The 23,550-nt window shown below is 53.5% G+C and overlaps 12 protein-coding genes across 12 annotated transcripts; 4 read left to right on the top strand and 8 right to left on the bottom strand.

The window, feature by feature from the left end:
• Positions 1–146: 146 nt before the first annotated feature.
• N7474_009179 (putative transcription initiation factor TFIID subunit) lies at positions 147–3,533 on the bottom strand (the record flags this gene model as incomplete). Its single annotated transcript, XM_057200589.1, has 5 exons — positions 147–1,203; positions 1,263–2,077; positions 2,126–2,158; positions 2,225–2,339; positions 3,316–3,533. 5 exons carry the CDS (start codon positions 3,531–3,533, stop codon positions 147–149), a joined length of 2,238 nt encoding a protein of 745 aa, XP_057048576.1.
• Positions 3,534–3,922: 389 nt separating this feature from the next.
• On the top strand, positions 3,923–4,559 carry N7474_009178 (mediator of RNA polymerase II transcription subunit 11; the record flags this gene model as incomplete). Its single annotated transcript, XM_057200588.1, has 2 exons — positions 3,923–4,006; positions 4,065–4,559. The coding sequence occupies 2 exons, from the start codon at positions 3,923–3,925 to the stop codon at positions 4,557–4,559; spliced, it is 579 nt and encodes a 192-aa protein (XP_057048575.1).
• Positions 4,560–5,004: 445 nt separating this feature from the next.
• On the bottom strand, positions 5,005–5,899 carry cap2 (F-actin-capping protein subunit beta; the record flags this gene model as incomplete). The annotated part of the gene is made up of 2 exons (XM_057200587.1): positions 5,005–5,315; positions 5,383–5,899. The coding sequence occupies 2 exons, from the start codon at positions 5,897–5,899 to the stop codon at positions 5,005–5,007; spliced, it is 828 nt and encodes a 275-aa protein (XP_057048574.1).
• Positions 5,900–6,190: 291 nt separating this feature from the next.
• Positions 6,191–9,523, bottom strand: mph1 (3'-5' DNA helicase; the record flags this gene model as incomplete). Its single annotated transcript, XM_057200586.1, has 1 exon — positions 6,191–9,523. One exon carries the CDS (start codon positions 9,521–9,523, stop codon positions 6,191–6,193), a length of 3,333 nt encoding a protein of 1,110 aa, XP_057048573.1.
• Positions 9,524–10,191: 668 nt separating this feature from the next.
• N7474_009175 (uncharacterized protein) lies at positions 10,192–10,841 on the top strand (the record flags this gene model as incomplete). The annotated part of the gene is made up of 3 exons (XM_057200585.1): positions 10,192–10,290; positions 10,360–10,636; positions 10,687–10,841. 3 exons carry the CDS (start codon positions 10,192–10,194, stop codon positions 10,839–10,841), a joined length of 531 nt encoding a protein of 176 aa, XP_057048572.1.
• Positions 10,842–11,160: 319 nt separating this feature from the next.
• On the top strand, positions 11,161–11,949 carry N7474_009174 (HD domain-containing protein; the record flags this gene model as incomplete). Its single annotated transcript, XM_057200584.1, has 1 exon — positions 11,161–11,949. One exon carries the CDS (start codon positions 11,161–11,163, stop codon positions 11,947–11,949), a length of 789 nt encoding a protein of 262 aa, XP_057048571.1.
• Positions 11,950–12,431: 482 nt separating this feature from the next.
• Positions 12,432–15,749, bottom strand: N7474_009173 (uncharacterized protein; the record flags this gene model as incomplete). The annotated part of the gene is made up of 1 exon (XM_057200583.1): positions 12,432–15,749. The coding sequence occupies one exon, from the start codon at positions 15,747–15,749 to the stop codon at positions 12,432–12,434; it is 3,318 nt and encodes a 1,105-aa protein (XP_057048570.1).
• A 567-nt stretch (positions 15,750–16,316) lies between these two features.
• On the bottom strand, positions 16,317–16,685 carry N7474_009172 (dolichol phosphate-mannose biosynthesis regulatory protein; the record flags this gene model as incomplete). Its single annotated transcript, XM_057200582.1, has 3 exons — positions 16,317–16,499; positions 16,553–16,633; positions 16,683–16,685. The coding sequence occupies 3 exons, from the start codon at positions 16,683–16,685 to the stop codon at positions 16,317–16,319; spliced, it is 267 nt and encodes an 88-aa protein (XP_057048569.1).
• Positions 16,686–16,954: 269 nt separating this feature from the next.
• Positions 16,955–19,411, top strand: N7474_009171 (uncharacterized protein; the record flags this gene model as incomplete). The annotated part of the gene is made up of 1 exon (XM_057200581.1): positions 16,955–19,411. The coding sequence occupies one exon, from the start codon at positions 16,955–16,957 to the stop codon at positions 19,409–19,411; it is 2,457 nt and encodes an 818-aa protein (XP_057048568.1).
• Positions 19,412–19,753: 342 nt separating this feature from the next.
• N7474_009170 (uncharacterized protein) lies at positions 19,754–20,068 on the bottom strand (the record flags this gene model as incomplete). The annotated part of the gene is made up of 1 exon (XM_057200580.1): positions 19,754–20,068. The coding sequence occupies one exon, from the start codon at positions 20,066–20,068 to the stop codon at positions 19,754–19,756; it is 315 nt and encodes a 104-aa protein (XP_057048567.1).
• A 501-nt stretch (positions 20,069–20,569) lies between these two features.
• N7474_009169 (uncharacterized protein) lies at positions 20,570–21,635 on the bottom strand (the record flags this gene model as incomplete). Its single annotated transcript, XM_057200579.1, has 3 exons — positions 20,570–21,095; positions 21,155–21,430; positions 21,493–21,635. 3 exons carry the CDS (start codon positions 21,633–21,635, stop codon positions 20,570–20,572), a joined length of 945 nt encoding a protein of 314 aa, XP_057048566.1.
• Positions 21,636–22,472: 837 nt separating this feature from the next.
• Positions 22,473–23,205, bottom strand: N7474_009168 (uncharacterized protein; the record flags this gene model as incomplete). The annotated part of the gene is made up of 2 exons (XM_057200578.1): positions 22,473–22,853; positions 22,915–23,205. The coding sequence occupies 2 exons, from the start codon at positions 23,203–23,205 to the stop codon at positions 22,473–22,475; spliced, it is 672 nt and encodes a 223-aa protein (XP_057048565.1).
• Between the last annotated feature and the right edge of the window lie 345 nt (positions 23,206–23,550).

Genomic DNA, 23,550 nt, shown 5'->3' with positions numbered 1-23,550 from the left:
GATCTCGCAAGAATCAAGAAATGATGATGAGCAGATCAAGAAAGATAACGAAAACCACAGATCAGAGCTGTGGAGCAAAGAAATAAAACCTCCTCGGTATTGGCGCCAGGTAAGAGATGATAAATGGGTATTGTTGATGAGATTACCTAGGGCAGATCAGGAAGATACGCCCCTCCCGCCACGACGAGGTTCGAGTCGGTGAACTTGACCTTGTAGACAGGAGTCTTTTTCGTCGGGAAAGCGCTGATCTGGTCGGGAGTGACTGTATCATCCTTGCCCTTCTTCTTCTTTTTGGGTTTACCGGCAGCACCCGCAGCGGACGGGTTGCCACCGTCGATCTTCGAGCTTCCCTCTCCGGGAGGAATGACACGTCCCTGTGTGGATTCCTGGGGAGCATCAACATCCCAGGCACGGACTGTGCCATCAGCTCCACCAGAAACCAGAACGGTAGACTCCGCACTCCAGCTGAGCGACCAGATGCCGCCCTTGCCGTGTCCCCGCATCCGCTTGAGGAGTCGGCCAGGGCCCAAATCCCACAGGAAAATAGATCCATCATCATCAGCAGAAGCCAGAAGTTTACCATTACGGCTGCATTCCAGAGCGGTGATATTGCCGGTGTGTCCGGTGAACATGCGAACCGCGTTTCCGGTGGTGACCGCCCACATGCGAACCGTATGGTCGCAGCTAGCTGTAAAAATGTACGCCGAGTTGGGATGGAAGCAAATGCAGTCTACGTCTTGGTCGTGGCCGGCGAAGATGCGCGTCTGGCGAGGCTCATGAGTGATCCAGAGCCGTGCAGTCTTGTCGGAGCCGCCCGAAAGGAAATAGTGACCGAAGGGACCCCAACGAGCATCCCAGACAGGACGATTATGGCCCTTGTAGACCACCATGCACTGCCATGTGTCCAGGCTCCACAGCCGAATCGTCTTGTCTGCCGACGAGGAGAGCAGCCATCGAGAATTGGTAGACACTCGGTCCGCCCCGGGAGTATTGTCCCTCGGGACAGAACTTGGGGAAAATGAAACCGCATACACAGGCCCACTGTGGCCAATGAGACGCTTGGAGTTCGTCGGTGGTCCGGTGTCGAGCTCTGGATGAGCCGACGGAATAGGCTTTCCGTTCACAGTCCAGATGCGAATGTAAGACTGCTGAAATCCGACAGCAATCAAGGCGCTGTCGTCCGAGAAATCCATGCAGCAGATCCTGTGAGCGTGTCAGTAGGGGGCAGATAGCAAAAAGAAATGTAGAAAAGGGGTACATACGAGTCCATAGTATTATGGAAAGTAAACATGCACACGCTGACTCCGGGGCCCACGCCGCCAGTGCGGCCCTCGATCTTCAGTCGATCGCGGTGCTCCTTCACCTGCACGACCGCCATTTCAACGTCTTGAGCCATGGACGGAGGGTACGACATGTCGGCTCGAGAAGGGGCTTCCTCGTCTTCTTCCTTTTTAATCATTTCGTCAAACTCCTGCATTAAAGTGTTCTGCCCATCCTTCGGCGGGTTTTTGGCATCTTCCTCTGCAAGCTCAGCGCGAACGTCTGTTTCCATTCCCTGCTCCATGGGGAGCTTGCCAAGCTTCAGTCTTGGAAGAGTTCCAGCCATAGCTGGATTGTCACCAGTGTACGCGGAGCCGGGATGATGGCCAGGGATGCCCTCATCTTCAGCAGGGAAGGTTTTACCAGCACCAATCTGGTTCAGCATCGCAGCAAAACTGAAACGGTTATCTGCGGCGCGATCCATGGTTTTGAGCGTGCAGTAGCTGCTCAGAATCGCGGTCATGACCGATCCGCCCTCCTTCTCCTTGCTCTCCAAGAACTGGAGCAGGTTGGTATAGGCGGAGTTGCTCAGCACAAGGCGGTACTTGTTGGTACGGTACAGCTTTGCGGTCGCGTTGTCCTGAACATGCTCCGGCAGACTGATCGGTTCCAGGATGCGGATGTCATCGGTGTGCTCAGGAAGGAACATGTTCTTATTGGATTCAAAGAACTGCTTCGCTTCCTGGGGATAAAAGGAGGTGACCATGTTCAGGAACGAATAGACAAAGAGCGGCCATAGGACACGGCGAAGCTCAGGCTACGGATGGTCAGCAAGGTTCGGGGAGGATTAAAGCAAGTGACTGACCTTGTACAAGTCGAGGCTCTCCTCGACCCAGGCCTTCAGCAAGTCTAAAGTAGTCGTTAGCCACTGTGCTGCGATGGGTCCGGAAGAAGGTGCGCTTACCAAAACCTTGCTGGTATTTGGGACGAGCATCTTCGCCCAAGGGAGGGAGAGGGCGTCCGTCGATCTCTTGGTTGGCCGACTCCATACGAAGCATCGCTTCGGTGCGGCTGTAGCCCTTTTTGGCAAGATAGTCGATCACCTAAGACAGGATGGACGCGTCAGTCAAATACACTCATGAAGAAAACCAAACATTCCGCATGCAGCTACAGAAAAAGAAAGACCGGAACGCATGGCAAGCAGGACATGCACGGATAAACAAACAACTTGCACAGAAGCTGGTAGCTCCGTTTGAACGACCAAGTCTGCGTCTTCAGCAGCCAGACGAGCCTCGTTGCTGTCGGCAATGCTCTCGACAACGGTAACATCTGCATGTTCGTCAACAGCAACATCAGCGCTGTTCCCGTCAGCTGAGCTGCTGGAAGGCGAGGCAGCAGCGAGGGCATGCGCAGCAGCTCTGCCAGCGGCACTTCTCTTTCGCTCCTTTTCCTGCTGCCCGCGCGAGGTCCACGAGTTCCGAGTCCGCTTCTTTTTCTTCGGAGGCATCTTGACGTCCCAGGTTTTGTAGGTTTGTGGGATATCAAAAGGTCGCGGTCAAGTAACGAAACAAAACAAGAAATGGAATGGAAGTGTGGGAGAAGAAGCAGGCTGAAAGAGCAAAGGCAAGCAAAGACAGGCAAAGACAAGCAACCCGGGCAGGCCGAGGAGAGCCCGGTAATGTAATCGAACACCATAGATCCCAGATAGGAAGGCTATCTATGTCACGTGCCGAAACAGGCGACAGCAAGAGCCCTAAAGAAAGATGGAAGAAGAACTTCCCAACTCCACAGATGCTCCTGCTGGCCATGAATTGACCATGCCAGATATCCCTCTCAGGCAAGGCATCCTGTGTTGTCGGCCACTGGACTAACCAGTTCTTCACAGGCAAAGCCCAACGACTGAACAGATACACTGGCCATGGCGTATAGAAGCAGCAGAAAGACAAGGAAGAAAAACATCTGGCAAAGCAGACTGGGCCATAACAGAATACAACAAAGGTGCACCAGATCAACACAAGCAACAAGCACAAGGCAAATCATAGCACCAGAACAAACTGCTTGGGATCAAATTCACTCACAATTTGATTGAGATTCTGCTGCGACATGGCGCCACTAGGGGGAGGCGGCGGGCCGGGGGTCGGAGCGGAGTGCACAGGAGTGCCTGACAGTGGCTGCTGGGAGGGCATGGACATGCTTCCACTGCCATTTGTGCCACCAGGCCCCATGCTGCCACTGCGTGGTGCAGGGCTGGGGGCCCCGCCTGGCGCGGACATGGCGATGAAGTCGATTTGAAGGTCAGTGACGATCGGAATTGGCTGAGTGATTAAGGGCAAGATGAAGAGGCAAAGGGGGGCGAGTGTGAAAAGGAAGAAGAGAAGAGAAGATGGATGGATGGAGAGATTGAAGAGGATACCAAGCGCTGAGTCGGCGCGCTGAGTCGGCGATGGGGATGAATTTGATATCTCGATGGCGGCTGCAGCCAGCTTCACCCGTGACTAAGCGTGTTGTCTCCCCCAGGTTTACACGTGACGACTTCCTCCTTCTTCTGCTGTGCTGCTCGAGGAGACCAGGATACTCGACAGGATCGAAAATTGCAGCTCGTGAGCGCGTCTGGCTGTCAATTGATAAACTCTGTGACCCAATTGGACCTTGTTTCTCCATCATGGCCGACGACGCGCCACCTGCCCAAGACCAGCCCACGTTCACCTCCGCGGATCGCATTCGGCAGCTGAACGAGGTGGACAAGGTGGGCTATTCAATTCTCATGGCTACATTGGCAGACACGCAGCTAACAATTCCACTAGGATGTCGCAGAGCTGATCCACTCCGCCGGACTGGCCATCCAGGCTCTAACCAACGCCGAACCCGACGCCTCCAACCCTTCCGCCGCTGTGCCCGACGGCTCCCTTGAGTCGCACAAGACCCAGTTCAAGGAAGCGACCGCTCGATATTTTGCACTCCTCTCGTCCATTGATGTACGGCTTCGCCGGCAGGTCTACGCGCTAGAAGAGGCCGATGTGCTGGCGCCCGAGCCGGCCGCGCGGGCGGGCGATACAACGAGTGCTGGCGCCGGTGCCGGCACAGGCGTAGGAGCCACAGCCACAGCCACCGGAGACGGAGAGGGAGATCCATTGGATATTAGCTGGCTGAATAGCCGGAAAGACACGGTTGGCATGGACAAGGAGGCCGAATTGTGGGCAGCGGCGAGCGAATTGGTCCAGAAAACTGACCAAGTGGAGGCTCCCAGCGGGGATTCTAGCAAGCCAGAGCCAGACTCGGAGAAAATGCAGGTCGATTGATTCTGGGAAGAGCAGGTCGTTGCTGGTTGATCGTCTGCCGGTGGCCGGAGATGCGGCGAGCTTTGTGATTTATTGATACCCCCAGGAGTCTATTGCAATTGAACAATTTTATGATTTTGAAAGTCAAAGAGAGGAATCGTCAAGGAGAAGACCATTTGTGGACCAGTATATTGCAGGAAATGTCCACCAAACTACAAAGCTATGCAACAAAGGAAACCGAGACAACATCGAGGTGTCCGACCAATGCAGCGATCTATTTCTGCATACCCCTGATCATCTCCAGATGAGTCGCACGGTCCCTGTTGGCTTCGGACAAGGTACCCAAACCTGCGTGCGCGGTCAGTAACGCGATCGATATACCGTAAAGTGCTCACTTACTACGCAGTTCGCCGACAACATCCTTGGCCTTGCCGAAGTAAACCTCCTCTGATAGTTGCAGTGCGGGTCAGCGAAATACATGGCAGCAAAAACGTATGAAAAACGTACGAAGCAAATTCCGCATCCTCAGCTCCATATCCTCAATCAGTCTGCCCACATTCGCGACATGGCTGGCATCCGACTCAACAGGCAGGTCAGCCTCCACCTGCCGGGTCATGTTCCCGCTCAGGTCCATCTCGCCGAGCCTCTCATTCTCGTTGGAGAGGTGCAGGATAACCGTGCTGGTGAGCTTGTAGTGTGACATGCGTGCGCGGTCCGTAGCCTCGAAGACGTGGATACTGTCCCATTCGCCAGAGCTCTGGGAACCGGGCGTGACCCCTGGAAGATAGAACAGTCAGTCAATAGAACCACCCTTGACGCCCAATGGCTGAAGAAAGGAACACACCCTTCTTTAGGAGAATGACTCCCGCAAACCCATCATCCAGGTCCCAAAAGTACACACTCCCTACACCCCCCTCATAATAAAGCTCCCGGTAGACATCAAACGCCTCGTTTGCTGCAACCTCCAGCTTGCGCACCCGCTCACTGGGGACCGTGCCGTCGTCCAGCGGGGGATCGAATTCATTGCTCCATGGTGACCGGTAGCTATCACCGTCACGGTTGTAGTCGCAGAGCAGGTAGTCGCGGCCCGTCTGCTTGCACCGGCGGGTCTCGAGGGGCTGGTCGACGGAGGAGAGCAGGTCTTCAGTCAGATCGGGGACAATGGACGTGATGGCTTGGAGGTTTTTCTTTGTATTGCGCGGGTTCAGCCGCCGGAGGAGATCACTGGGGGGTGTTTTGGTCAGTTCAATTGTCGCTGTCAACAGAGGGCGGGGTCGGATTTGGGGTCGGAGAGAGGTGACAAGTTGGGGAATGTGTGTAGTCGACGGATTGGAGTGAGATGGAATGCAAGGATGGTGCATCACTCACAGGGCACTGTCAAACTGAGCGTCGGCCATGGTGGATAGGAGTGTGGTGGGTTGAAGTGTATCGATGTCCCAGGCGGAACGGGGGAGATGTTGATCGGAGGTGCGTGGCTGAGGCGGAGAGCGTGGCGATAAGATAAACTAGTTAACGAAAGAGAACCCCAGCACAGCAGGAATAGTGTAAAGAGCAATTGTCCAATTCTTCAATATGTACAGTGGACTCGAAACAAAAAGTGGTTATCCTCAATCACACCGGATGCCAATAAACACAACATTCGCTCATGGTCGTCACTCTTCACTGTCCTCGATCATAGGTCGTTTCGGCTTCCGGACAGGCTTGGGTTTAGGGCTGCTACTAAACAGAAAACTAGGATCCGGGAGACCGAAATCAGAGTCATCATCATGATGATCCACTGGAGGGGGAGCTTGTTGATTGTGCTTGGGTTTAGGGTCCGGAGTCGACAACAGGGCCAAAATATCGGCATCATAGGTATCATCGGCATCATCGGGGTCTGTCACCCCTCGAGTATAGGAACTAGGCTCTAGCTGCGTCTTGCTCACCTTCTGGCGCTTGGTCTTGGGCTTCACGCTTGATTCGCCAGTCGAGGGGTGTTCAGTTTCGCTGAATGATGGGGGAGCCTGCGCCAAAATCTGCTTGAAATAATCATCGCAATCAAGACTCGTCTCATCCATCTTCCGCAAGGCGGCAATCATGCGGCGGGTCAGAGAGCTATGCTTGACGATCTTGGTAGGCCGTGAATCAAGCTGCAACCGAGGGAATGCATCGGTGCGCGGGAAACGGATGAACTGTGGGGAGGTAGCTCCGATATTCTGATAACGATGCTCGAGCTCTTTCTGCTCGGCTGGATTGAGGAACACGTCTTCCAACGATGGAAGATCCACGGGCTCGGGGGTCGGTGTTCGAGGTCGCTTCTTCGGCGGTGCAGCTTTGGCTTTCTCGCGAGAGCTGCCGCCTCCAATGTTGGAAGCTCGTGTGAAGCCCGTCTCCACATCATCGGGCATGTGGAATTTCTTGGGTGGTCTCTTAGGCGCTCTTCCTCTGCGTTTCGGCTCAGGCAGCTCCTGCTGGGAGTTCTCGGGAGGAATATCAATGTGCCGTTTATCTGAAGTTGGCCGAATACCGGCGGGTAAGATGCGAGCAGAGCGGTCATCGTGGAATGTAAATCGAGCGCCGCTGGCAATCATTTCTTGCATCTTCTCGTAGTTATCCTTAGCCTTCATGTAAGACTCTTCTTCCTTGCCCTTCATCAGAAGAAGGGTGATGTTTCCTGCCCGTTTACGTCCGGTTCGACCCATCCGTTGCAGCATGCGAATAGGCGATGCGGACGAGTCATAGCACACGATGAGGTCGACTTCACCAATATCGAGTCCCTCCTCCCCAATCGACGTGGCGACAATGGTGTTGTATGTCCCTCCTTTAAATTTCTCGATGATTTGGAGCTGTGTCTTCTGGTCCATGCCATCGGAACCTTTAGCACTGGATTGACCAACAAAGACATGAGGGCGGATCATGGGCGCGTAGCGCTTCAACACTCGCGCGACTTCCTCGGCGCTGTCACGGAAATGGACGAAAATCATGACTCGTGTTGCAGGATTCCCGTTGCTACCAGAGGAATTGGTGCCTTCCCCTGCATCCATGAAGTGGTTCAAAATAACCGACTTGAGATACTCCAACTTGGGATGGCCAATAAATTCCGGATTCTTGCTCCACGGCTCCAAGTGACTGAAGAGCTTCTTAAAACTTTCGTCTTGCACAATCTGTTTCTGGTACTTTCCTCCTTTCTGTCCGTCGCCGCCTCCCTTGAAGTGCAGAAGATGTCGATAGAATGGGACGATACCGTGGTATTTAAGAAGATCAATGGCATGGGCCAAGCTCGCAAGAACCGTGAAGATCGAATTGACCTTGCCCTTCAGTCCAAAATTGGCGTTTCGGCCCGCATCTGACATCATCCACTGCTGCCGCGCTTTGGTTAGACCGTAGGCAGTCAGCGACATGGGATCCCGTCCCCAATAAGCATTGAGAGTCCGGAGCTGGTCGACAAGTGGACGCAATGTCGAGGAAAACAGGTCCATGCAAAACAACATTTCGTCAGAGTTCTCAAAGGTCTCGATCTCCGTATTACGAGCATGCACGTATTGTCGAATATCAATTGAATGCTCAGTCCGAATCTCCACCCGAGAAATGTCCAGGCCATCAATCACGGCCTGCACGGACTCTACCGTCGATCCGGGAGTCGCTGTCAACGCAAGAACTCGGAAGCTCTTGTTGTATCGCCGCAGAAACTTGACCACCTCCACATACGCATAGCCACCCGTCGCGCGGTGAGCTTCATCCACGACCAAAAGAACAATGCGCTTGGGGTCTGCAATGCCAGTCTTCAGGTCGTTGGTCAATGTCTGCGGTGTCATGAAAAACACTCGTTTGGACTGCCACTCCTCCGCTCGAATCCCAGGCGCCACCCCTCCAGTGAGCATAGTGGTCTTTGACCGTGGGATTCCCGCAATGTCCAAACATGCCGACACCTGCTGCGAGACCAACGGCTTTGTCGGAGCCACAAAAATGATCTGCGCGTCTTTCGTCCAACGAAACCAATTGAGCATGATCGTTGCGGCGATGAAGGTCTTTCCAAGACCGGTAGGCAATGCTACCAAAAGGTTGTGGAAAAGGCCTGCCTGGGTGATGCTGAACTGGTAATCTCTCGTGCTGCCCAAGTTGGTTGGGTATATCCAAGTATCCAGGGTGTCATGGTTTAGCTTGTGCTGAGTCGGAGGCTCGTCTTTGTCCGGAGGAGACCAGCCTCGCTCCCGCGAGGTTTGAATATCCGGGTTCCGGGCAGCCATTCCGAAAAGCGTGGCTTGCCGAAGGCTGGGCTGACGATTGAAGGTGCGAGTTGCCGCTGGAAGTGGCGGAGGAGGCTGCGCTGGTCGTGACACCGGTGAAAGAGACGGGGAGGAATCAAATGCATCCTCTGGGATATCGTCCAGGAAGGACACATCCGCCGAGCCGTTTTTGGGTTCTGTATTTGCCGATTGCCCAAGTCTCCGCGGAGCCTCATTCGATGGACCCAGATTTGACACCGGCTTCCGCGACTCCCCCTCAAACGAGTCCAGCGAAGCGGCAATGGCGGCCCTCAACTCTGCGTCATTATCGTAGTAGTTTGGAGTCTTCTGCGGCGCAATTTCGCGCACCGGTGGCACAGGCTCCGAAGGAGGTGGTACTGGATCTGGCTTCTTCCACCGGGGTCCACGAATCCGTTCCGGGCTGGAATCGGGTTGGGTCAACTGGGTGACAAACATGTTCTCTTGATAGCTGGTGTTGGATCGTTTGGGCACGAAACTTCTCGACTTGGACCGAGCCTGTCGCTCTTCAAAATCCATGGACGATTCTCGGCGGGGAGAGGGAAGCTGGGCATCATCGTCGTCACCATTCATGGAGGAGAACTCGTCCGTGCTGGAGCACCCATCGCGGTGATGTTGTTCCACGCGACGACGTTTGGCGGGACGAGGCGAGGGCGACGGTTTGTCGCAGGGGGTGCTGGGGACTATAAAGTCATCATCATCGTCGAAGTAGTCGGACTCCGCGGCGTCCGTGGCGGGCATCGCGCAGAGCGTGGGCTGCTCTCATCGTGACAAGAAGCGCGTCAGTAGGGGAGGCGCGCAGTCACGTGAACTAAAGTGTTTGCACCGTTTGTTATGGGCAGCTGGGTTGGATTCTTGCCATCCCCCTGATTAGTTACAATGGTCTCTATACTAACTAACTATACAATAATCATCTTGTGTCCAGCCCTAGCCAAGGGCGGAGGGGGCAAAAAGCCATAATAGATCACACCCTTGCCTGAGAAATTTCACCTGCCGACAAGCAAAACCACTACCGTCCAAGTGGAACAAGTCCCTGCCCCGGATCTGACAGATCCACTCTCTCTCTACTTAAGAACTACAATTTACTAACTAACCCCTTCTCAACAAGGGGTGCTGCCAGGCACTCCCTCGTCCCTCGGGAACCTGCCGCCGGGGACGCAAGGCAATTGCCAAATCCAGCTAGCAGCTAGTAGAACCAGGGAAAGTGATCAATGTGAGACAGGGCGAGTGGGAGCTACGGCTATTTGAGCTGTTAGGGTTGTGTACTTGCCTCTATTATTTATTCTTGACTGGCCACCCTCTCTTTCTTTTCTTCTGCTGCTTCTTCTCTCCACGCCGGTCTGTCACTCCTTAGCCACTACCTCTTCTCAAAACCTACTTTTAATCTCTTCCCACCTTCTTCTTCCACCATGAAGTTCAACGTCCTCGCTCTCTCCGCTCTCCTGGCGCTTGCCGTCGCGCAGGACACCACCACTGCCCATCACGCGGCGACGACTGCCGACGCCCAGGTTTCCTGCGCCAGCAAGTGTAAGTAGTAGTCTACCCTCTCTTCTTTTCTGCCTCAAGAAAGCTCACAGGATCGATGTGTAGGCGATGCCAATGATGTGTGCTGCCGCGCCAGATGCTACAAGGTGCCCTGCCCCAGCGACAGCCAGGCCAACGACACCAACAGCTGCGTCGCCGCCTGCCCTCAGGGGAACGGCTCGGCGGCCGACACCCAGCGGTACTCGGATTGTGAGCAGAATTGCTACAGCTCGCACTTCTTCCCGGCCACCAATGTCCGTAACGGCCAGACCGAGACCGTCTCCGCTGGCAACACCGCTGTGACTGAGACCGGCGCATCCGTGTCAGTGGGTACGTATATCTTCGTTTCTTGTCTGCGTTCCTTGCTGACCATCTCGCAGTTACAAACTCCGCTGGCAGCCCCGTCTCAACTTTCACTACTGCCACCAACACTGCCAAGGGCGTTACCCAGACTACCAATGCGGCCAGCCATGTCAACCTGGGTGCTTCTGCTGCAGGGCTTCTGGGCCTTGTTGTGGCTGCATTTGCTATGTAGGCCGAGCGTGGAGTGGATCTTCACTTTATTTTGCTAGGTGGATGGTCCCTTGCGTGCCAGCTCTCTGGCTTTTCTTTCGTCTGTCTGATAATAGTATCGAAAATACCTGGGATCGGGGCTTTTTGGCCGCGAATGTCATGATCATGGAAGCATTTTGAGGGTTTATTTCTTGTCTTGTAGTGCTGTAGGTCGTAGTGTACACCCTTGATATACTTTGGACCAATCACGTGGCTGGTGATTAACCTCTCACGCGTATCTTCTGTTGTTGTCGTCGTTCTTCCCCAAAACAACCAACACCCAGAAAATTACAGAGTCCAAGATGGCCACCACGGCAGAAAATGCGGCGGCGCCAAAGCCACCACCGGCCAGTGACTTCATGAATAATGAACACTTTGCGGCCCTCTACAAGAAAATGACCTCGTTCGTCGCCGACTACATGTCTAGTTATGACCCATCGCACGACATAGCACACGTGCACCGAGTGGTGTCACTGTCCATGAAAATCCTACAGGACGAACAAGCCCTTCACCCAGACATGGGGTACAACCCCACAGTGGTCAAACTGGCTGCACTGCTCCACGACGTCGAGGACAGGAAGTACTCGCCCAACGCAGCCCTGGTAGCACAAGTGACCGGAAGACCAGAATCAGAGGTTCTCACAGCAGAGGGTACGCAACAGCAACAACCCTGCTCAATAGCCTCCTACGTACTCACTGCCCACGGCATGGATGCACGGCTGGCCGACAAAATCCAAAGGATTATTTATCATGTCTCGTACTCGAAGGAGTGCAAGGACCCGGAACTGGTCCGAAATATGGTGTCCCAGTACCCGGAGCTGGGTATTGTCCAGGATGCAGACCGGCTGGATGCCCTTGGAGCCATCGGGATCGGGCGCTGTTTTACTTTCTTGGGTGCGCAGGGAAAGAAGTTTGTGGGGCCGGACGGGAAATGGGAGATGGAAAATTCGATTCAGCATTTCGGGGAGAAGCTGGAAAAGCTGGAGGGGATGATGAAGACGAAGACGGGGCGGAAGATGGCGAGGGAGCGGACGGAACGACTCAAGCTTTTTAGAGGCTGGTGGGAGGAGGAAATGCTGGAGTCTTTTTAGAGGTGCCGTGAGGCATATTCTACTTGAAAACGAGTACGGTAATTTGTATATAGGAAACCTTGGAGATCCTTCCATTGATCTTGATAGCGTCCATGTTAAATTCTCAGATGAAGTGTTGGGGGACAATAGCCTCAAAGCCTCACAAACGAGTGGAAAGGGACGCACAAGTCCTGATAGCGAGTAAAAGAGAAAATGACCGGAGTTCAAACCACCAAAGAGCCTCTCCCAATCTATCCAGACGCCAGAATAAAACACAATAGATACATAGTTTGGGTATTTGGGTTTCTGTGAGCAAAAATGATTTCGTGAAGGGGAACAAAACAAGCCGAGATATCCGACGCCGGAAAGACAGAAAGACATGTATGTGTTGTGTTGATATGGGTTGAAGAGTGGAGTTCAAAGGAAGCAGAATTCGGATCCTTGACGTTCCAGCAGAAAAGAGGAGAAGAAGCATCCAAATCAGCAAGAAAGCAGCAGTCAAATCAAACTCGATCCCGTGCAAAATCAAGTACCTCGCAGTCGTCTTCGAAGAATCCATCGTCAGCTTTCAGCGGCGTTGAAGCGCTTTTCTTCTTCCGGCGAGTGGTGATGATGACTTCCTCGAAATTGCCGGTGCTGTTGCCCAAAGTGATATGGTTCTCCATCTCTGCTCCAGCTCCGAGTGAGTGTTCGTGAATAGCAGCATCTTCTTCGTCATCACCTTGATCATCTTCACTGCTATTGAATAATCTCACGTGGAGCTTGGTCGTGGGGATGTCACCACCGAATACCCATTGGCCACTGGGGTTTGACTGCGTTGAGTCCCTGCCCCCAGCGAAAACATGGAGTCCAACCCTCTGATCAGTATGGAAAGGCTGGTAGGGAGTGTTAGTCTCAATCTCTGCCTGAGAGAGAGGCTGACAGAATCCCTTCATAGTGGTTGCTGGCTGTGAGCTGACCGATGGGAGCATCAGAGAGGCATGGGTTGTCAGGTCCGGGTCATAAGGCATAATGGGTGCTGGGCCACAGTGCGTTTGTAAAATGGCTGGCAGCTTGAAGACCCCTTCTTTGCTGCCAATGACGGTGTGCGGCTGTCGGTGCTTCTGCGTAGACGCGGCTCGTTTGAGGCGGTAAAGCTTGAAGAAGCCATCATCGACCAGACCCAAGAACATGAACCCTTTGTTGCAGATCCAAGTCACCCGATACGGAGCAGGTTCTCGTGCTAGGCCAGACAAGTGCAGGCGATTTTCTCCTACGTGGCGGAGCGTATTGACGGTGCCTGTTGCTGCTCCCATCGACTTGCTCAGCCCAGCAGCAACAACTTTGCCACCTTTCACACCCGCCGCAGACGGCAATGCGAAACCGCTCATGTTCGGAAATGCTGCGCCGGACGAAGGAACACGGCCTCTCACAGCCGAGAAAAATGGCTGGGTCCTGTCACCCACCAACTTCATGGCCGCCGACAGAGGGTTCCCGCCGATCCCTTGTCCCGACATATCATCCGCTTCCGAACCAGTGGCCGGTGGCTTGGCTGTCGAAGGCCGTGCTCGACGGAATGGGGGCCACTGAAATGCGCTTCGGGGTAGATCAAAAGCATGTACTGTCCCTTTCTTGGTGATTATTGCCAATCGATCGCCAACCGGAGGAGCCCAAATGACATCGACAATGCTCGATGTCGTGAGTCGTGGATACCGTGCCACTTGTCGCACGTTCGGAGTCTGGCTGGCGTGGTCATCGGCCATAAATACAGAGGCACGGCAATTCTTGAGCTGCATCAGATCCCAAACATACTGTACGTCACCTTTCTGACTCGCAGTAAGCAGCATGAGGCCATTCGGCGACAACGAAAGAAAACTGCAGCCATTAGGCACCTGAAAGGTAGACAGAGGATGGAAAGACGCGCTGTCATCGAGTCGCTTGAGATCGATGATCGAAACAGTGTCCGGATCGGCAGTAGAAGAGTTCTGCGTGTCCTGCGCGTGCGTCGGCGGAAAAAGTCCGTAGCCTTGTGCTTGGGGTTCTGGTGCCTGGGTCGGCCGCCGCGGAGAGATGCCAGGCGTTTGCTGGTTGCTCCAGTAATTATTCCAAGCTTGAAGGCCTTGATCGCCCATCCAACGGGCACCTCGGACGAGCTCCTGGGTCACTCCTCGGGCAACCTTGTCCAAGAAGCTCTCTCCTTCGCCAACATCCGTGGCACAATTCACGGATGGCATTGAAGGTGGGTTGCGAGTCTCTATTCCAAAAACTTTACCTTGAAGCAGTTGCGCCGGTACTGTTCCCTGAATCGAACTTCGATAAGTCGACGTAGGTGGTACTGTTGCCAACCATCGCCCTTGCACGGCCAGAATCGGTCGCTCCAGCGCAGACGGGCCGTGAGGGGACTCTGCGCGAGATCCATCTGGATCAGTCGAGCTGGAAGAGGCAGAATATCGACGGGTGTCTCTGGACTGGATGCTGGTCCACGTCTTCCCGACGCACTGATAGGCGCACGCCGTCGTGGATGGGTAATATTTGTAGACATAGACTTCTCCACTAGCCCCGGAGGCCAAGATAATGTGATTTCCGCTGGCGTAAAGCCTCAAGCTCCCCACGGGCGATGGGGCAAAAGACGGAAGTCCGGGGATGTTCTCCAAAGAGGGAACAGCTTTGGTTGCAAAGAGGGTCGCGATTTGCTCCCCTGTCCGGAGGGAATATACTTCGGCCCTGGTTTGGTAAAAGGGAACTTCGCGCCTATCGCCCGAGTGGCCTTTGGTTACCGAAGAAGGCATTTCATTCACCTCTGAGCCAGCAGAGGAGGGTCGGCCTTCTTCTTCGTTCGATGGCAGTGGTCCATGAATGGTGAGCGCCACATGAGGCCTGGATTGTGCAAAGGGGTCATTCGGCGGGCTTGGGACAATTTTCGCCTCAATCACCCGACCGTTGAGGCCAGTGATTTGTCCGACACGACGGGTTCGACGATCTTCCACCGCCAGAACCTCGACGGCCCCATCTGTTCCCACCAGCAAGACATTCATACCCACCCGAGGCATCTTTGGGGAAGTATTCGGAAGCACATCAAAGCCGCAAAACGAGTAGTTGCCATCCTGGGTAGGCTTGTTGGAGGCTGGGAGAAGGTCCACGTCCGGCGCACCGTAGAAATGGGCCTGGGGCAGATGGGGCAGTGGCGCCTGGTTGCTCCCGTATGAGTGGCTCTTTCGGCCGTCGATGGACTGCTGTCGGGAGGGCATGCTGTTCCGGTATCCATTTCCATAGCTGAAGGGTTTGGGGTTGGAGGCCGAGGAAGGATGGCTGAATGGTGCCCGTGCTTGGATGGCGGGGAAATTGAGAGGAGAATCACTCGGAATGTCACCATCTATCAGATCGTTTGGCGGGCTCTTGCCAAAGGGCACCGACTGGGCCCAGGTGTCCGTCCGATCGGCGAGATCGCGGTCTCCCGTCTCTCCCAGTGACCCGAGAGCATCGAGGACCGGTGAGCTTATGGCGGGAGTGACATGATGCTCCAATGAGGGATCCGGGCAGGAAGCAGGCTCGTGAGGGGTAGAAGAGACCTGGGTGGTGGTGGGGGTCCTAGGTCGGCCACTGTCGTCAGCCCTGTGATGATGATGATGATGATGATCGTCGGCAATCATGGTGGGAGCATACAAATCCTCCGTCGCTGCCTTGGCCCCTTTGTTCTTCTTTCCACCCTTCCCTTTCTTCTTGGGTTTGGTGCTCGGCTCATGCTCTTGGGTCGGTTTGTTTTGATCGGTGTCGTGGGTGATGTCGTCTCCCGGGGACCGGCTGTGCTGGCGGATCAAGTCGTCTGGGGCTGCCGGGGGCATTCAAGTGAACGAGGCCTCACAGGGGAGGCGACAGTGATGTCAGTCAGTCAGTAACCGCGCTCGGGACCTGAATGGGAGAGGTCCGAGAACGGGGAAAGGTGAGCTTCAGCTCGGATCAACCGAGATGGACAGTTGCGTGAGTGTCTGCTCACAGACACGCCGAGATCAGACGGATAGATAGGTAGCAAAAGGAAGAGAGGTGAGAGAAGGAAGAGAGAAGGAAAAAGAAGAGGGGCAGCTCAGTCATTCCCCCCGCCGTTCCTGACTCAGACCCGATCACCCGCTGCGGAGGCATGACGATCTATCTTACTTGCTTAGTTATCTACGGGGGTCTGTTATCTAAGCAGAGGTACCTGGATAGTTATGTACCACGATGGAGGTAGTACTATTCCCTCGGTATACCTAGTGCCTACGCAACTAACGACACGCAGTCTCCGACTTGGAGAGAGAAGACGAAGAAGAAGAATGAAAATGATTCCGTCATGCCCCAGGGGTCACGGGGTCCAGGCCATGTGACGACTGACGCGAATATGGTACACGATGATTGCCTCCTGATCCATCCGTCGCTCAGGTCTTCTTCTTCGCCGCCTTGGCCTTGGCAGCCTTCTTCTTGTTGCTGTTGATCATCACAATGCCGATGAAGGTGCCCACCACGGCCGAGGCCAGCAGAATCAGGATAACGGGGATGCGGATGGCCCACACGGGCGGCGGGAACAGCTCGTGCAGGGGATGGCCGGGGTCGACAAAGGGCTAGCCAATATCATTAGTGTGGGGATGAGACCGAGGACCGAGTAGAGACATACCATCAACAGGGTCCAGGCTGTATAGTAGAGAAAGATGGCAGTGGCGGCCAAAAGCATGGCGGATCCCACGAGTTGGCCCAGCTAAACAGAGTCAGTCGACGGCCAATGGGCGGGCAAAATTCAGGCTCACCATTATGAGGAGCAGCAAGTGTCCAGAGATCTCTCAACACCAGTGGGGGTTGGGAATAAGAATGAATGAATGAACCGGGAGAGGACAACAACAATGATAATCAGGAGCTCCTGTTGTTCACTCCCTCCCGTGCACGTGACCACAGAGCTTTCTCCCTCGCCTCAGCCCGACGGACTTTCTTCTTTTTGCTCCAGCCTCAGTCCGGCCAACCCAACTCAACCTCCCCCCCCTTATCCCGGGCCCCCTTTCCGTCGTCTTCCTCGACTCTCATCATGGAGGATCCGGTCGTTTTGCAGTCGGCGGTCCGCGTGCCCACGCCTCCCCCGGGTGTGTCGTACTCGCCGACCGCTGGCTCTCGCAAGCGCTCCCCCCCCTCCCGCTCGCCGTCTCCCAATCGTCGACGGTCGCCACCGGGAGACTCGGTCCGGGATAATGGAGATATCCCTCGCATGGATTCCGATCGCGCCATTGAGAGGGAGCGCCAACTGGCCGAGCGCGTCCGCGAACACGAGCGACAGGAGGCCGCCCGGAAGCCGATGAGCGAAGAAGAGAAGCAGGCGGCGGCCAAGGCGGAATATGAGAAACTACTCAACATGCGATCGGGCGGTACCTATATTCCACCAGCACGACTGCGCGCCTTGCAGGCCCAGATCACGGATAAGACAAGCAAAGAATACCAGCGCATGGCATGGGAAGCCCTGAAGAAGTCGATCAACGGGCTGATCAACAAGGTCAACGTGTCCAATATCAAGTACATCGTTCCCGAGCTCTTCGCAGAGAACTTGGTCCGGGGCCGGGGCCTGTTCTGCCGCTCCATCATGAAGGCGCAGGCCGCCAGTTTACCCTTCACGCCCATTTACGCTGCGATGGCGGCGATCGTCAACACAAAACTGCCACAGGTGGGCGATCTATTGCTGTCAAGGCTGATTGTTCAGTTCCGCAAGGCGTTCAAGCGAAATGACAAGGCAGTCTGTATTTCCTCCACGACATTCATCGCACACCTGTGCAACCAGCAGGTGGCACACGAGATGCTTGCCGCGCAGATACTGCTGCTTCTCCTTCACAAGCCAACAGACGACAGCGTGGAAATCGCCGTGGGCCTCACTCGGGAAGTGGGCCAGCATTTGGAGGAGATGAACCCGCAGATTGCGCTCGCCGTCTTTGACCAGTTCCGCAATATCTTGCACGAGGCCGACATTGATAAGCGTGTGCAGTACATGATCGAAGTTCTCTTTCAGGTGCGCAAGGACCGGTATAAAGACAACCCAACCGTCAAGGAGGAGCTGGATCTGGTGGAAGAAGAAGATCAAATCACACACCGACTTGGGTTGGACGACGAGATCGAGACTCAGGATACACTCAATATCTTCAAGTACGACGCAGAATGGGAGGCACATGAGGACGCTTACAAGAGGTTGAAGGCTGAGATTCTCGGCGAAGAGAGCGGCGAGGAGGATGAGGATGATTCGGATGTGAGCTCAGACGAAGAGTCTGAAACAGAGGCACAACGCATGGATATCAAAGATCAAAGCAACACGGATTTGGTCAATCTTCGACGGACAATCTACTTGACGATCATGTCCAGCATCGACTTTGAAGAATGCTGCCACAAACTGATGAAAATCAATCTTCCCCAAGGATTGGAGGCTGAGCTTCCATCCATGATCATCGAGTGTTGCTCTCAAGAGCGGACGTACTCCAAGTTCTACGGACTGATCGGTGAGAGATTCGCCAAGATCAACCGATTGTGGTCCGACCTGTTCGAGGAGGCGTTTGCCAAATACTACGACACCATTCACCGTTACGAAACAAACCGTCTCCGCAACATCGCGCGGTTCTTTGGACATTTGCTCAGCAACGATGCCCTTGGTTGGCATGTCCTGTCTGTGATTCACCTCAACGAAGAGGAAACCACGTCCAGCAGCCGCATCTTCATTAAGATCCTGTTCCAGGACCTCGCCGAGAATTTGGGCGTTACCGGCCTGCAGGCACGCTTCCGAGATGAAATCCTGCGGCCCAGCTTCGAGGGCATGTTCCCGACAGAGAACCCTCGCCACACCAGATTCTCGATCAATTACTTCACCAGCATTGGCATGGGCGCTCTCACGGAAGACATGCGCGAGCATCTCAAGAACCTGCCTCAGCCAACCGTGCCCGCCCTCCCTGCTGCACGTGCGGATTCCCGCTCGTCGTCTGTCAGCTCTCGGTCGCGTTCTCGCTCACATTCTACTTGTTCCACGTGCACCCCACGGTCCCGTTCCCGCTCCTATTCATACTCTCGGTCACCGTCTCCGGGCCGCAGCCGGTCCTATTCCCGTTCCAGGACCCCTTCTTCGCGAAGCCGGAGCTACACACCCTCGCGCTCGCGGTCTCCGGTGCGTCGTGGTCGTCGCGACTCGCATAGCCGGTCTCCTACCCCTGGCGATCAGTCGCTGTCGAAATCGGCCCCAGATCGCCAGAACCGAGCACGGTCCTACTCGAGGAGTCCCAGTCGCAGTCCATACCGGGCTCGCCGCTCGGCATCTCGATCCGTCACACCGCCGCGTCGTGAAGCAACACGCAGGAGGAATCGCAGCTACTCCCGATCTCCTTCTCGGTCTGTCACACCCCCGACGCGTGGTGCGCGTGCATCGCGATCAAGGCGTTATTCCTCCGCGTCAGCGTCGCCTCCGCCTCGTCGGGGACGCGATCCATCTGTGTCTCGTTCACCGCCACCTCGCCGTGGTTGAAAACAACGGAGTAGACGGGGCAACTGGACAAGTTGAAGCTTTTATTCCTAGTAGAATAGGGAGGATTATTAGGGCGTTATCAATTTGTATTTGAAGCAGGATGGGAGGACCGAGAAATTCCAGGTCCCGTCGACCTCGTGCGTGATGTATTCTATATTCTTTTTCTGATTTCCTCGTCTTGAGCGACATATTCAAATACCATCTTGGCTGAGCAGAACGTTGAGATCAAATTGGATGCACCATAAGGGCAATGAGAATGCTCGTACGCTCATACTGCCGGTCTATCCCAGGGAAGGGTTGTATATGATATAACCATGTCATTTGTGTTGCGCTCAGTCAAGTTCACGTCTCGAATCTGAACCGCGGGTCACGGCTGCCTGTGATACCCTCGGTCGAGAACCTTCCCGGCCCATTCCTCTTGTCCCGGCGACGATTCTCCCATCTCATCCACAGAGTATATGCTGAGCTAGCGGTGACCAAGATCGCAGCCATGGTGATATCAACCGTCAAGCTGGTGATGTACCGCGGCGCCTCCCAGGCGTAGTAGATATTGCTGGACAACAACCCCCCGCAGTTTCCCCGTGGATGCATATGGCTGGTATCAAGAAGGCTCAAATGTACATGGACGACATCTGTTTGGCCCTGAAATATGCCCATGGGCTTTAGTTAGAAGGGGGTGGGGGTTGCATGTCAAGAGTTAACAGGTGGAAGTGTCCGATAATATCCGCCTACCCTTAGCTCTTTTAAGATTCAAGGCTTGCACTGATGACGGCCGTGTGAGGCTCAACTTGTTGGAGATCTGCGGCTTAGCCAGCATCCCATGCCACCAATGAATTCTCGCCTATCTGGCCCTCCCAGTGACAAACTCGATTTTCTTGAATCTAACTCCAGCCCCTCATGTCTACGTCCTTTACTTTGCACTGCCGAAATGGGCATCAATCTCCAACTCTTCTTCATCTCTCGCTACATAAAACCGATTGCGGAATTTTCTTTCCCTGCCCTAGCAGGTAGTACCTTGCACCCCCATACCATTTTTGATCCCAGGATCTATACCCTATTATCCTTTGCGCAAATCCCTACATGTGCTCCGCAACTCTGGAGGAATCAGTATTCCCATGGTCAGATTGGATTTGATTCACTTCTGTTTATATAATACTCTCATGCGAGCATAGCCATACTCAGCAACCCTGCTAGAATCAGTCTAACTACCCCGGGAGACAAAGCCACTGCTCCCGACGTCACACCTCCAACAGATCCAATCTCAAATCCAAGCGTGGCATTCCATTCGGGCTTCTTTCTCCCTAGAAGCAGTTCATCGGATCGTTCCTCATCAAGCTGCCCCTCAAAAAGTATAGTGAGTCCACCGATAAGCTGAGTGACCCTATTATTTGCTGCAAAATGTCCTGCAGTCTCTACCCATGCGTTCCGCTGATTGAAAGATCCCGAAATTCTCGCCGCGGAGATAGGGTGAGTAAAATAATGGTTCTCCTCGTTTTGCTCTTCTGTGATATAGTTTCCGCTAAAGAACTGCTGATCTTCAGATGGCGTATCGCAAATTCCGGAAACATTAAACTTAAAGTCGAAAAGGCGAAGGAAATATGTACTCATCCTGCCGCTGAATTTGTAACCCTCGCTGTCTGCCTCGGTCAGGTGATAGAACCACCAAGTTTCATTGTAAACCTGGCTACATCGCAATTAGTCATTTCCGGATTTTTTTCCGCGTCATTCGAATTTATGGCATACCTATAACTAGAGCTGAGATGAATCTCCTGAAACTCGCTATAGTTGGCGGTGTCGTATTCGTTGGTTAGGTTATATGCCTGGTCCCACCCATAGATATCTAGGAAAAAGGGATCAGGCGAGGGTGCTTCAGGTGCGACCCTTTGAAAGCCTGCAACTGCATTCATAGTAATCTTGAAAGTGCTGTTTTCATATTCCGCACAAGTGGTGCCGTCAAAAAGAAGCTTGTTTGGGTTGTACTCCGGGGAGAACGTCAAGGTGAGAGTGCCATTGTAGTAACTATTGTCATGTATGAGTTTTTCGGTAATAACCAGGGTCCTTAATCAAAAAGCGGTACGCACGAGCCAGTATGGCTATAATAGCTATAGTCGAGACCAGTGATGTTGTCTGGGCGTAAATTGTTATCAATATCGTACGGACTGATGCGTGAAAACACTGGCTGCACCAGGAGCGGAATTAAGTAGGAAAACCCGATCGGCCACATGATATTTTTACCGGTTTGTTTTTGGCTTCACTGGGGCTTTTCCTCCTTAAATATAACCACGCCATAAGCTGCCAAGGTTGCCAAGCAGAAATACGAACTTGATCCATTTGGAGTGGCGGGGCGTTTGATTATTATCTCCTATTCTTGATTGGCGTAGTCCTATTGGAGAGAAATTTTTGAGGCTATCCTTGTACCTTTTAGCACGAAGGTACTAGGAGGAGGGAGTGGACTAGAGGAAGGCCTAGAGCCCGATGCAGAATATCGGCTTCTTTTTAGCGTCCCTTAGTGTTGGGCGTAGTACGAGTATCCATCTCCACCATCTCTGACCAGATATAGAGGTATCTTCAAGAATCTTCAACATTCTCAACTTGTTGGGAATCTGCTGCATAGCCGACATCCCATGCCACTAGTGAAATGGCACTGCCTCGCGTGTCTGGACTTATTGTACTGTACAAATTACCACCTGTATTCTACCGGAATACAAGTTATCACAGTAGAAAGTGGGTTCATTAACCCTGTTCCCAACTTAGCCGCCTACAGTTGGACTTCTTTGCCCCAAGTATGTGGCGCGGCAAATTTTAGAGCAACAAAAGCAGCCAATATGCTTGTTAGATTAATGTACAGTTAGTTACAGTCCTACGGAGACGACATTCGAGGTTAATGGTAGCGCAAGGCAGATGATATCATCTAGTGCTTTGATCGTTCTCCAAGACCAGAAACCATCCAAGTAGTTGAGATCAATATCTATTCATCTATTCACTAACTCCAAAATATTCCGAAAGTACACAACTATAGAATTACATCATATCACAAATCTCAAAACCATTCTTTCCACTCTCAGGAAGTAGGAGCCGGCACATAAGCTCTTGCAGGAAGGGTTACAAGAGTGGTGCGATGGGTCTGATCATACAGTATAGATGAGTACAGCGCGACCAAAGACGCAGGAGGGGTGCCAATGATCTCTATCGACGTAATAGTTGGTATAGGATCAGGTGGCGCAGTGGTTGTTGTCGATCCTGTTGTCTCACCGAGGGCGTTTGTGTAGCAGTGGATGGAGGTGGATGCTTCCTGAGAGCCATCCCAGCCACAGTCCTGCATATTGCCTCCCTGCTCGAAGACACAGCGGCCGACAATGTTGTTGTTGTTGTTCAGGTCCATCAGGTTGGCATAGAAGTAGCCGTTCGGGACAGTTGTCTCGCCAGACACGCTCGCGCCGCACTGTATAGTGGCCAATTAATATGTGGAAAAAATAGAAACAAAAAATCATAAGCAAACTCACGTCGTCAGTCGGGTCGAGCATAAGACTCTGACCGTCCATATTGATGGGCAAACCGCACCAGTTGACCCACGGGTCGGTAGGATTCGTGGAGGGAGTGCTAGGGTTACCGGAAAACCCGGGTGATTCGCAGATGCCCTGTCCTTGCAGCATAATGACTTCGTCTATGTAACCCTGGATATTTGGGAATCCCTCGGGACCGTCCTCCATATCACCCCCAAGGACACCAAAATAGAAATCGGCTCGGGCGAGGCCGAGGAGGGCAAAATAGGCAAGTCCCTTTAAAGTGAACATCTTGATGTTGGTCTGAAAAGGAGGTTCAATGATGTTTGAATGTTGTTTTCGGAAAAGAAGCAGCTTGAATGATCGAGGATAATGTTCTCTTTGCTACGGGGAAACCTGTGGTTTTTATATCTATGTGTATACGAAGCATTATACCTCCCAATGCTTTCCGAGTGCATGTCTCTGCTCTCATTCGCTCTATCGTCAGTACTAGGCCAGGGCTGATACAGCTCGCCGTGAGGCTGACTCAGGGTCCAAGGGTGTCGCAGAATATTTAGGTCGTAACACTGATATTGGCGTTCCGGGGATCTAAGCCACAAATCGGGGGGTTAACGTAGCTGATTGGCTCTATTCTCA

Source organism: Penicillium riverlandense (genome assembly GCF_028828495.1).
Source record: "Penicillium riverlandense strain IBT 135883 chromosome Unknown utg000008l_segment0_segment0, whole genome shotgun sequence".
NCBI lineage: Eukaryota > Fungi > Ascomycota > Eurotiomycetes > Eurotiales > Aspergillaceae > Penicillium > Penicillium riverlandense.
This window is presented reverse-complemented; position numbering and strand designations above follow the sequence as displayed.